At 44.3% G+C, this 13,779-nt stretch overlaps 1 protein-coding gene across 2 annotated transcripts in view; it reads left to right on the top strand.

Annotated features, from left to right (window-relative positions):
* Positions 1-13,779, top strand: part of FRMD4B (FERM domain containing 4B) — a 412,392-nt gene that overhangs the window by 113,213 nt on the left and 285,400 nt on the right. The window contains exon 1 of one of the 2 annotated variants that reach the window (XM_089672279.1): positions 2,785-3,010. The exons of the other annotated variant lie outside the window; for it this stretch is intronic. Coding sequence (XP_089528405.1) covers positions 2,849-3,010 — 162 coding nt within the window. The 5' untranslated portion in view covers positions 2,785-2,848. Of the gene's footprint in view, positions 1-2,784; positions 3,011-13,779 lie in introns of those variants that run through there. 2 annotated transcript variants of the gene reach the window in all.

Consider the following 13,779-nt stretch of genomic DNA (forward strand, 5'->3'; position numbering starts at 1 on the left):
TCTGTGATTGACAGCAGTGGGAGCAAATGGCTCTCGCTGCTGCCTCAGCCAATCAGGAGTGAGAATCCCCAGAGAACCGAGGCTCTGATGGACATCGCTGGATTGGAATGGAGCTCAGGTAAGTGTTTGGGGGGGCTGCTACACACAAAAGGTTTATTCTATGCATTAGGGTAAATACCTTCTGTGCCTTGGATCCCCCTTATACTTACCTGAGGCCCATCAAGATCCAGTGCTGTACATGAGAGCAGCAATAGCTATTGGCTCTGGCTGCTGTCAATCAAACTCTGTGACAAGGGAGTAGGAGGCAGTAAGGTTTATTCTATGCATTAGGGTAAAAACCTTCTGTGCCTGGGATCCCCCCTCCTTATACTTACCTGAGCCTCATCGAGATCCAGTGCTGTACATGAGAGCAGCGATAGCTATTGGCTTTGACTGCTGTCAATCATACTCTGTGACAAGGTAGTAGGGGGCGGAGCAGAGCCGAGCTGTGCTGTCTGTGTCTATGGATGCAGGCTGCTGGGCTTGGGAACGAGCCTGCATGAATGCTCCCATAGGAAGTGGTTTCATATGGGGGCAGGGGCGGACTGACCATTTGGAAACTCGGGCCCTGCCCAAGGGCCCGGGGGCAGTAGGGGCCCCATGAGATGCCCCTGGTACCTTTTTCATAGGCTTTTTTGAGTTTGGGCAAGGACACAGGGGCCCCATGATCCCCTACTGCCCGGGGGCCCCATGAGTTGTCAGTCCGCCCCTGTATGGGGGCACAGGATGAAGGGGAGGAACCAAAAGTGCCAGTGGGGGACCTAAAAAGAGGAGGATAAGAGCTGTTCTGTGCAAAACAATTGCAAAGTAGGTAGATATATTTTAATCATAACAAAAAGGAAGCTTTAGAACCACTTTAAACCTCTCAGATGTTTAGCGCTGTCGGTGTCCACACTATATTTGTCCTGGTCACCTTTATTTCCTGTACAGAAAGCTGTGAAAAAAATGTTGAATTGTTACAAGAACATAATCTTCCAATGGAGCAAATCTTCCAATGGGACTAAAAAAGGACACCTGTCCTGGTGACAGCCATCTAAGAGGAAATTTCACCTCGCTTTGAGTTTTCTTTTTATTTCCTGTTGTTTCTCTGACTTTACGTACACTCAGTGTGCTAGGAACATACAGAGGGAGCACAGGCCTAGTGCATTACCATAAAAAATGTTTAATAAAAAATAAAGTATGCGTTGTACTCACAAACGACAATATAGTCAAGGCACATCGTAAAGAACAGCTGGGTCAACACCGAGCTGAGTAACAGTCCGCAATAGGGAGTGTAGACATCCAAAAGGCTGACGCGTTTCGAGGACTTGCCTCTTCCTCAGAAGGCTCTAAAAGAGTCAAGTCCTCGAAACGCGTCAGCCTATTGGATGTCTACATTCCCTATTGCCGACTGTTACTCAGCGCGGTGTTGACCCAGCTGTTCTTTACAATGTGCCTTGACTATATTGTCGTTTGTGAGTACAACACCTACTTTATTTTTTATTAAACATTTTTTATGGTAATGCACTAGGCCTGTGCGCCCTCTGTTTTTTCTTTCCTCATTCAGTATATTTGGATTTCCCCGGTCCATATGAGGGCAGCAAGGTGTGCATGTTCCAGGACATTCCTTTTGTGGTTGTAGCCTGCATCGAGTCCATCCCCAAGCGCTGGAGCATTTGTGTTTGCTGGTTCTTTGCTAGGAACATACAACCTCAGACCGCCAATGAAGCATATGTGCAACGGCTGGATGTCAGGTTCTCCTACCGCGTTACACAGTCAGGAGAAGGTTAATCGGCTCAGTTCCCTTTTTAAGTAAAAGTGCTCCAGTTTCACCTCTTGCGATCTTTAAAGGAGCATCAGAAGCCATGTGTAATAAGCTTCTTTACTTCCTTCCAGAGAATTAGGAAATAACCTAGCAGAGGCACCTTAAAATTCCATGATAAGCCAACCTGACTTTTCCATCACTCCCTCCAGCCGTCCCTCCAGCTCCCGGCACTGCTACAAACAGTGTGTCATGAACCGTCTGGGTCCTCGGGGACCCCTGCCAAGCCTCACTTTCACCATAACTACCCAGGCTCCTTTCAAGTTTTCCCCTGTGGCCTATTATCAAGTGTTTACCGCCTGTGTGATTCATCTGCGACGCTGCAAGTGATCTCTTCATTAATACCATTACGTGACTTTTATCCCTGGACCAGATTGCTGTGCCTTGATGAAGCAAAGTAATCTCAGTCTTCGACTGTAAGACGATGCAGCAATAGAACCCTACCGCTCTGCCATTCTGTTTACCAATACTTTTGCCTTTTTAACCGGTTGGATATATTTCATTGCATTAAGTCGAATTAAAATTTAACGCCGCTGTCTTCCAAAGGTGTCATGCGATGCCAACTTTCATGATGTCATCACTTCCTGATGGGACGGGCGGAAGGATCGTAATTTTTGCCTTGAAAAAAAAATCACTTTTTGCGATCTTTTTCATTTCCCTGAGATCTTTTTTTGGAAACGGCTTACGTTTTAATTAAACAACGTGACTTTTGCTACTGTAGCTTACCAGATTGCTGTAAGCTGCTTGCGAGGGACTTGGATGCTCCGGGTAAAAAGCTCAGCCGTTAGAATCGTTGGCCAGACTTCAAGCAGCAGTTGGACTCTGCCCAGGAAGCCGGCTGAAAGACAAGTTTGTTTAATTGACCCTAGCTTTTTTTTTTTTTCCTCTACTTCTTTTTTTTTTCTTTTTTTTTTGCTGCGCGTGGAATAAAGCTGCTGGATCATTTGCTGCCGGAGCCAGCTGTGCATCAGACGGGGACAGGTCCGTTGAATGAGAGTCTCGTGAACCATGGCTTCGGTGTTTATGTGCGGGGTGGAAGACATGCTGTGCAACGGGAGCCGCTTTGTGTGGAACTTGACCGTGTCTACGCTGAGGAGGTGGTACATGCACAGGGCCAGGACATGCCAGCTGGTGCTGAGGACTTGGTGCGGCCTCAGGGAGGTCTATCAGGTAAATAGGTTTAAAGCAGGGGAAAAAAAAGCTGTTAGAAGAGCACTCCGGCTAAATTTCTCAACAGTTGCCACAGCTTAAAGGTCGGAATTTAAAATTCTATATTAATTTCCGCATCGTATTTTAATTATTTGTAGCCTAGTCCTAATAACCACTTGACCGCCGGAAAGGATTTACCCCCTTCATGATTAGAGCGTTTTTGCTATTCAGCACATTGCTACTTTAACTGGCAATTGCGCAGTCATGCAACACCAGACCCAAATAAAATTGATATAATTTTTTTTCACACAAATGGAGCTTTCTTTTGAATGGTCCTGAGGTTTGTAAACTTGAAGATCCCCACACATTTACTGCCTTAAAGCGGAGTTCCACTCACACTGTAAAAAAAAACTGTAGCTGCTGACTTTTAAAAAACAGCCACTCACCTGTCCCATGATCCCATGATATCCTCCCCATGATACCGGCTGCCCTGTGTTCCAGGCACAGCTTGCGGCTTCACAGCCGGGTGCCCACTACGCATGAGCGAGTAGAACTGAGCTTCCTGAATGGCCCTGTAGTCTTCTGGGACCTGTGACGTGTCAAAAAAAGACTACAGGGAGGGAGGACAACTTCCGCTTCCGATCGCCTACGCAATCGCAGCGGAAGTGGGAGCGGATACCTGTCAATTTCGGGTACCCACTCCCCAAAGGTGACAATCCTTAATGGGGAGCGGGGGACCAGTCTTTAAAGCGGAAATTCCCCTTTTGGGTGTAACTCCGCTTTAAGTTCTGTAACATGTAGTCAATATCCCCTGTGAGTAGGCATTGCTGTGTCACACGTTTCACAGAGCCTGCCTTCTGAACTACTGAGCTGCTGAGAGGAGGAGTTTCAGGAGGCGGAGTCAGTACAGGAATCACAGCTTGCAGGCAGCAAGGTACCATGGGATATGTAGTCCTGAGAAGTTGAGGAGATGCTGCAAAGCATGTAGGGACTCCAGGAAGTTGTGGGAAAAGGTGTCAGCACTCACAACATGAAAGGAGATTTTTTCTAGTAAGCTTATATTGGATTGTCAAGTATTAGTATTTCTTGTATTGTTATTGCAGGGCCCTCCTTTCCCTCTTGTATTGAACTGTATTGTTGCTGTATTGTCTCCCGTTATATTGTAAAGCGCTGAGAAAACTGTTGGCGCTATATAAATCCTGTATAATAATAATATAATAATTGCAATGCTGATGTTATAAAATGAAAGTGTACACCGTTGCCATAGATTTCCTTTCACTGCTGTGAACGTTCATTAAATGCATGTTTTGAGTTGGTAACACTGAACCCCAGATAGAAATTAACCACTTGACCTCCAGAACATTTTACCCAAATTCTTTTGATAATTGGCACTTTCTCTACTTTAACTGATAATTGCGTGGTCATGCAACACTGTACGCAAATATATATAATTTTTTTACACAAATAGAGCTTTCTTTTTGTGATATTTGTTCCCCTCTGGGATTTTATTTTTTATAATATAAACAAAAAAAGACCACCATTAAAAAATAAAAGAATATTTTTTACTTTTTGGTATAAAACATATAAAATAAAAAAATAAATTTAGACCAAATATATTCTACATGTCTTCGGTAAACAAAAATCCCAATAAGTGTATATTGATTGGTTTGCGTGAAAGTTATAGTGTCTAAAAATGACAGTATACAGTATGTACTGGATTATTTATTTATTTTGTACTTGTAATGGCAGCAATCAGTGACCTATAGCAGAACTGTAAAAGTGCGGTGGGCAATCTGACACTGAGTGGGAACTGACTGACACTGACATCATCAGTGACAGTAATACAGTGATCAGTGCTAATAATATACACTGTCACTATACTAATGACACTGGGTAGGAAGGGGTTAATATCCGTGGCAAGCAAAGGGTTAACTGTGTGCCTAGCAAGTGTTCATGAGGTTACTGTATGCTGATTTTAATAAGGGATGTGATTACAGGGAGACAAAAAAGCAGCACATCCTGCTGCCAATAGAGGGATCTGTGTTGTTTACCAACACAGATCTCTCTGCTGTTATTCGCTCTGCCGAACGGTGGGTCCTGGCCATGACTTATTGGCAGGGACCAGCTGATCGCCATGTGACAGTGACAGCACAGCTGGGTCGGTGCATGCACCCCCTACCTGAAAATAAACATTCACATATATATTATATTGTATTATTATTAATATATTATATTATATTATATTATATTATATTATATTATAAGGCTGCAAATATTTCTCTGTGTAAGTCCACCTTGTCCTTCAAAGAGTGTAAGACAGGTCAGTTGTGAATGATATGGTACTGACAGTAGGCCAATAGTAGCTGCTCTATTGCCCAAGCCAACCTTGCCATCCATTGTGCAGCATGTAGGGCTTCAAGTGGGCTGCCATATTTGTGAAGGTGCAAGCTTGCCACTCTATCATTGGGCAACTGTTCCTGTTCTGCCTGCACAGCTATGTCATCCTTTAACAGATTCATTCAGACGGATCTGTAAATGGAAGAATACAAGTCCTGTCTGCCACTGCAACAGAGGGACTCATAGGGGTCGATTTACTAAAGGCAAAGTGCAATTGTTCTAGAGTTTAGTAAACTAGGGGAAGCTCTATCATCCAATCACATGCAAACGGAAATGCTGTTTTTTATTTTTCAGTGCATGTGTTTGGGTATTCTTTGTAAAGTGAAACTTTACCCCATTTACTAAGTTTTGGAGCAATTGCACTTGAAGAGTGCACAGTCTATTTGCCTTTAGTAAATCAACCCCATAGTTTTTATTGGAGACAAGTGCGGTGACATCACCACTCTCATAGTCCATTGATAACTTGCTTCAGCTCCATAACCAAATGTCCATACGGACCTGGGGCTGGGGGAATGCACTGCAGGAGCCTGTGTGCATTGCACCTGATTGCAGTCACAATGCTATGCAGGCTTCAATTCAAAAGGTTAAGAAATGCACTTTTTCTTTTTGCAGTATGGGGGCATGTGCTGTTTTTCATTTATTTATTTTAAAAAAAGATGAAATATACCTTTAAATTAAACAATGCCATCCCTCTTCTATCCAGTATAACAGTACTTGTGCGCTGAGGCTGCTGTAAGCTCTTTATTGCTCCCTTGCCCTTGTAATCAGCCTCTAGGAATCCCTAGATAGCAAATGTGAAAATTCAGAATGGAATCAGACGTTTGTGAAAAAAAAAGTCTGCATAAACACAATGACAATATCCCTAATTTTACATTTGTCTAGAACTACTTTTTTTAAGTGAATAACAAATATATATAATTCCTGACAAAAAAAGACTAACGAGGGAATAGTAAAGCTGAAGAAAAATTAGAAGTGGCTTCCTGCATAGAGTTTTCACATGAACTATCCAGGGCAGCCTTTCTTAGCCAGGGTTCCGTGGAATCCTAGGGTTCCTCCAGAGGTTGCAAGGGGTTCCTTGAGCAAGGAACAATTAGGGGGGTGGGGATTCTTTCCAGCGACCACAAATGTTAGGAGCATTCTTCCCAGTGACCATCACGCGAATGCACTCTGAACTGTAGATATAATAATTATTAGCAGGGCCCACTAAGACCAGAAAGTTATTTCCAGGGTTCCTCTGTGTTTAAAAGGTTAAGTAGGGTTGATCTAGGGATTGTGAGCTTTGACATTAGACAGCAATAAAGAGCTTACAACAGCCTCTCTGTACAGGTACTGCTAGATGGGATTGCAAGAGGAACAGCAAGGGTCGCTTTAAAGGGATTCTGTCATTAAAAAAGATTTTGAAAATATAGACCTCCCTGCTGTAGCAAAGATAAAAAGGCAGCTGAATAATTTTCAGAAAACGACACTTCCAGCAGTGTCAGATTTTTTGCTTCAATATTGTGTTCTATTTGACAATCTCCCCAATGCAGTAACAGGGGAAAATCAAACTTCTATTCAAAACTAAAAAGATAAAATGGCTTAAATATACACCAGCCTTTCTCAACCTTTTGACCCCAGTTTCTCAGTGTCTCAGTTTCCAATCTCAGGGAACCTTCGCTAAAACCTGTTAATTAGTGGTTAGCAGGAAGAATGCTCTCCTTGCAGACTGCTAAAAAGAACATTGGTGTCATGCAGTTGGCTTTGTCAAGTGGTGTTGGCTCTGGAACTATGCAGACACCAACAGATGGGAGATCAATCAGCCATTGTTTAAGGAACCTCTAGCAAACTCTGGCGGAACCTTAGAGCTCCATGGAACCCTGGCTTAGAATGGCTGACATACACTATATGGGCAAACGTTTGTTGACACCTGACCATCACATCTACACAAACTTGATAAACATCCCATTCTAAAACCAAGGTCATTATTATGGAGTGCTGCCTACCTTCTTTGCGGCTTATAACAGCCTCCACTCTTCTTTGAAGACTTTTCACAAGATTTTGAGTGGGAATTTGTGCCCAGTTAGCCAAAAGAGCATTTCTGTTGAATTAGAAGACCTGGCTCAAATTCAGCATTTCAATTCATCCCCAAGATGTTCAGTAAGGTTGAGGTCAGGGCTCTGTGCAGGTCATTTGAGTTCCTCCATATCAAACTTGCCTAACTTTGTTTTCCATGAGCTGGCTTTTTGCACAGAAGCACAGTCATACAGGAACAGAAAAGACCCTTCTACTAACTGTTCTCACAATGTTGGAAGTGCACAATTGTTTTCTCTGCTGTAACATTAATGGTACCTTTCAGAGGAAATACCTGAACGCCTGAACAGTTTGGTTTGGAATGTGATGTACAATAGGATCAAATAGGTGTGATCATTTAGTGTCTCCAAGTGTTTGGCCATATAGTGTAGTTATTCTCAGTACAGGTGCAGTCTAACATTGGGTCCTCCTTAATCACAGAGAATAATAGACCAGACTCTTATTGCCTGTTATTCTCAGAGTGAGATCTACCTATATAGCAAGTAGTAGCTATTCACATTCACCTGCACTTTTTCAAATGAGGCTCAGAGAGATAGCCAACATCTATATCAGGGTTTCTCAACCAGGGTTCTTCCAGACGTTGCAAGGGTTTCCTTGAGCAATGAGCACTTTCTGCCTCTCAGATAAGTTCCCACTGACACCATTGCCCCTTTTAGCTATCTGTAAGGTAGGCCATAGACAGTGCAAATTTCTTTCCTGGAACTACGACAGTGTTGACAGGGGAATCCCTCCCGTCGAGCCATTGTGTACTCACGGCATGGGGGGTGGTCGGGGTGGGGGGGCTAGGTTGGGAAAATACAGTGATTATTGCTAGCGGCTATAAATATGTAAAATATGGCAGGCTAGTGATTGACTGATCAACTTGGGTACATTCTGCCAGATCCTGCTGAACCAGCCAAGATTCTGTTTCAATCTTTTTATTGGATTTTATTGGAGTAATGGATAACCAGTACATACTAAACAATACAATTCAGTCAAATAGATCAAGTATCAAAAATTAGAAGAAATCTGGGACATTGGGATGGGACTTATAGATGGAATATGGAGAGAAGCCAGGTCATGAAATTCTCTCACAGGCTCCAAAGGAGAGGCTCTGCACCTGCAGCCAACTTCAACAGGTGGCGGCTGCGTAAGCATAGTCAAGGAAAGCTAGACAAAGGAAAAGAAGGTAAGAAGAAAATGTAAGAGAGGGAGAGGAAGAATTAAGGGGGTTAAGTAAGTAACTCGGATGTGGAGGGGGCAGTCAGAAAAGGCCTAGGCATGATGAGTAAAGTGGTGGGAGCTTGTATGAGATCTAGTGTTCCCTAACTCTAAGAAATTCAGTGTGGGAGTCAGTCAGGATACTAGAGATTTGTTAGTGGAGAATCATACTAGTCAATATTGTTTTAACCCCCTGAAAGGTTATCCCCCCCCCCCAGTCTTCCAGACTTGCTCTATGGTCAGTTTAGCTGAAATAAAAAGGTACATGGCTAATTTCTGTGGTGAGGCATAGGGTAGTGTAAAAGAGCCAATTTTGAATCCTTGTGGACCGGCAGATGAAAGAGGGTCTGGAGTAGGCCAAAAACTCTAGAGCAAAACCCTACTAGCCTGGGGCAGGACCACCATATATGTAGAACATCCCTCCATCTGTTCACAATTAAGTAAGCATCTGTCACTACTTTCTGGGTAGACATGGTAAATTCGGGTAGGAACCCAGTACCATCTAAGCAGAACCTTACTGTAACCTTTTTGTATTGAAGGAGCATATGGCCACTATTTTTCACACCTTACTCCAGTCCTCTAAGTCTAAAGCCTAAAGATCCCATTCCCATTGGGACATGTAAGAGAGGGGTGTTGAGTATGGGTGTCCATCCAGGGATGCATAGATGGCTGAGATGACATGCCCCAGGAGCATGCTGGCATCCATGTTCAAAAGAGGTCTTCCTATATGGGTAGGTGGACGTGCGAGACAGGACACCAATCCAATGTTTTAGCTGCAGGTAGCGGAAGTGCTCACTAGCTAGGTCATCGTGCGTTTCCCAGGATGGGAAGGAGCAGGAGGAAAGAAAATTCTGAAATTGCAGAAAGCCTCAGGAAAGCCACCAAGAGAATACCTGAGGCTCCTCCAGGCCCAGGGGGAAGAGAGGATTGTGGGTGATTGGAAGTAACGGTAATAAGGGGGACATCAGGTTGCCTGCTTAGCGGACCAAGCCGATCTCGGAACTCTAGGATGTTTTTGGGTCCAAATGAATTTGAGAATCAGGGTTTGCAATGTGCGGAGAAAAAAAGGGAGCACTCTCACTGGTAATGTGCGGAAATAGTAAAGAGCCTTAGGTAAAATCGTAATTTTCACTGCAGAGATCCTCCATATCCAAGAAAGAGATGGCAGGAATGCATAAGTGAAGCCAGAGTTCATAATAGGGGGTAATAGTTAGCAGGCAACAGAGAAGAATAGGAGGAGGTCAGTTTAATGCCAATGTAGTCAATCGAATGGGATGCCCAACGATAGGGAAAATGCTCCCAGAGGCGTGACACAACGTCAGCAGAGAGGGTGTCATTCAGAATCCGTCTGAGATTCAAACCATCTATGGCTGGCTTAAGGGGGTAATTCTTCCCAATAACCACAAATGTAAGGAGCAGTTTTCCCACTGATCTTCACAGTAATGTATCATGAGTTGTAGATACTGTATAATAATTTTTAGCAGTGTGTTGAAAAGGTTGACAACGGCTGATCTGTATGCACCCAGATACCACAGGGGTCTTGAGGAACAGGGGCAGACTGACCATTTGGAAACTCGGGCACTGCCCGAGGGCCTGGGGTCAGTAGGGGTCCCCATGAGATGCCCCTGGTACCTTTTTCATAGGCTTTTTTGAGTTTGGGCAAGGACACAGGGGCCCCATGATCCCCTATTGCCCAGGGGCGCCATGAGTTGTCAGTCCGCCCCTGTTGAGGGACCTTAAGCAGATGTTGATATTCAGGAACATTCAACAGTAGTTGGTCTCACTCAACTGGACTTGTTCTGTAATGCTGAAGACGTAGCTTGTCCAAGTCACGTCTTCAGTTCTGAGTGTCAGTAAAATACCTCAGCACCTTGGACCGATGTTGGTGCTACCTATTTGAATACAAATATTAGGGGTAATTTCCTAAAATGCATTAAAACTGAAGAAGTAGCTTGGTCAAGCTACAAAATGTCTTCAGCAATACAGAACAATTCCAGTAGACTAATCACTAGAGTTGAATGAATGAGAACCCTCTCAGGCACATTGTCCAAGGACAAGATATGAGGTATGAAGGTTGTGGATATGCTAAGTTGAGGATGTGTCTGCAATAGCCAACCTTAGGTCTATGTTCAGTCTGCAACACTATTCGGTGTCTTTTGCTGCACAATAAGTATGATTTTTAAATCAAGAGCATATGTACAGGGGTCACAATTGCCACCCCGGCCCCATGCGGTCCCCTGTATACCTGGATAAGAGAGGCAGCGGGGGTGGCATATAGAGGAACCAATCCCCTCTGTTTTCTTCCTGCAGCTTCTGAAAGGGGATTGGTTCCTCTAAATGTCACCCTACTACCCCTCCTGTCCACCTCATGCTGTGATCAGGTCCCTGTGTACTCCCCCAGCCCCCCTCATCCCCTGCAGTGCTGCCGGGTTCCCCTTCCCCTATCTTAACTGCTGTGGGGAATCTATCAGGATGGAAAGCAGGGAAGGGGCTCTTAAATGTGTCATTTACTGGCTCCTTCCTTGTCTTGATGAATCCATACCGATTACTGACTCTGTTCATTCATAGTTGAGGCCAGGGGAGGACTGACAACTCATGGGGCCCCCGGGCAATAGGGGATCATGGGGCCCCTGTGTCCTTGCCCACACCCAAAAAAGCCTATGAAAAAGCCAATGAAAGGTACCATGGGCATCTCATGGGGCCCCCTACTGACCCCGGCCCTCGGGCAGTGCTCGAGTGCTCGAATGGTCAGTCTGCCCCTGGTTGAGGCATAGTAAACTGTGTTTACTATGTTTCAGTTTAGGAATGAACAGGAAGCTTTGTACAGAGCTATTCATGTTCATTCATTCTGTGCAGCTGAGGCTGCAGAGATGGAGATTAAGGGCCATGTCCTTAATCTCATTTCTCTGCTTCAAGGGTGAAACATCAGAGGTCTGTTTAGTTGCCTGATATTTCACCAACCCCCCCCCCCCCCAATGGGGCTCCTAAAAAAAAGTAATGAAAATGAAATTGTTAATAAATAAATAAAAGAAAATAGTAAAAATAAAAAAACCAAAAAACTACTGACACCAGTGGTGGAACTACCAAGGTTGCAAAGGTCGCACTTTCGACAGGGCCCTGGCATTCCGCCACTGTGGGGGGGACCCCAGTAGGGGGCAGGGTGGCCCTTTATGATTTCTTGCATGTGAGCCCTGAAGATCCTAGTTGCGCCTCTGTTTATAATGTAACCAGATAAAATGGTATAAAGTGAGCGCTCCTAGGTAAGCAGCTAAAGCACTAAAGGTAATCACAGTGTACCCATAAAGTGACAAGTAAAACAGTGTGCAGTGCTAAAATATATAAAGTGCAAAAGAAAATGGTCTGTGATTAATAAATTGATTCATATGAGTAAGTCCCAAAAAAGATAGCTGATGAAACCAGGAAACAATGGAAAGAATGCGCACTCATCGGACGCGCATGGTCAAACTACAGGAATCCTGCAAGTTGATTTAGCTCCCAAAAAGAGCTAAATCAACTTGCAGGATTCCTGTAGGTTGACCTACCACCACCAGAGGGACAGAGCTTTGGATTCTGGCTGAGCACCATACCATCCTTAAGGGGACCCCCGGACTTCCTATATATTTTCCCAGGCTGATTGACCTACAGATTGAAGTTTACCCTCTTCATCTACTATAAAGATTCCCGTGGATATTAATTATATGCGCATTTTCCATACGCGTCCGGTGAGTGCGCATTCTTTCCATTGTTTCATCAGCTATCTTTTTGGGACTTACTCATATGAATCAATTTATTAATCACGGACCATTTTCTTTTGCACTTTATATATTTTAGCGCTGTACACTGTTTTATAATGTAACCAATTTGTGTCAGTGGAGAAGAGCACACTGTAGAGTTTGCTGCAGGAGCGTCTTGCTTGCTCTGTGGTCAGTTTTTCCAGTATGAAAATGTGAAACGGCCCTCTGCACATTGCTTCTCATACACGGCTAGTACCATGCCGTGACTGGATTCTACAAACAAAAAGACCATTTGTTAGGCAGTGCCAAGGAGGCGTACGCAACATTTAATTGCTTTTAGGTTACAGCAAGCACTTTGACAGCTGGAATTAATATAAATGAATATAATTATAGAGGTCTCTTTCACTCTCATTCCTTCTGATCATAAAAGACAATTATTCAAATAATAGTCCGTTGCCTGTCCAGTTCCACATTGCATCATCTTCGAGCTGCCAATTAAAGAGAATGTACGCTTATTCCTTCAGGTTTTTTCTAGTGAGATAGATCACATGTAGCCATTGGATTACCGAATAGAACTTTATGTAACAAATCTTCAGATCTTTTACTCTGTCAGAAATTGTGTGTTTTCAGCTAGCCATACACTAGCAGATTTTCAAACAAACGTTCATGCGACCATTTATACAACGAATCCCGTTCACAAGTCTTCAAAGTTTTGTTGACTTTTGACATTTGACTTTGGAGTGAATGAACTTTTCCCGAAAGAAAACTATAGACACTGTTAGAAATGGGTTCTGGTCAGGAAACTTTTGCATCTCTTGCTAGAGGGTCCTTTCAAATGAATGCTTTTTATTGTTATAGATCAGGGGTGGACTGACCATTTGGGAACTCGGGCACTGGGTCAGTAGGGGACCCCATGAGATGCCCCTGGTACCTTTCATAGGCTTTTTTGGGTGTGGTTTGAGTGTGGGCTAGGACACAGGGGCCCCATGATCCCCTATTGCCCGGGGGCCCCATGAGTTGTCAGTCTGCCCCTGTTGAGAACGGCTGATCTGTATGCACCCAGATACCACAGGGGTCTTGAGGAACAGGGGCAGACTGACCATTTGGAAACTCGGGCACTGCCCGAGGGCCCGGGGTCAGTGGGGGACCCCATGAGATGCCCCTGGTACCTTTCATAGGCTTTTTTGGGTGTGGTTTGAGTGTGGGCTAGGACACAGGGGCCCCATGATCCCCTATTGCCCAGGGGCCCCATGAGTTGTCAGTCTGCACCTGTTGAGAACGGCTGATCTGTATGCACCCAGATACCACAGGGGTCTTGAGGAACAGGGGCAGACTGACCATTTGGAAACTCGGGCACTGCCCGAGGGCCCGGGGTCAGTAGGGGACCCC

Source organism: Staurois parvus, unplaced genomic scaffold (assembly GCF_062004578.1).
Source record: "Staurois parvus isolate SC_StPar_1 unplaced genomic scaffold, SC_StPar_1.0 ptg000124l, whole genome shotgun sequence".
Lineage (NCBI taxonomy): Eukaryota > Metazoa > Chordata > Amphibia > Anura > Ranidae > Staurois > Staurois parvus.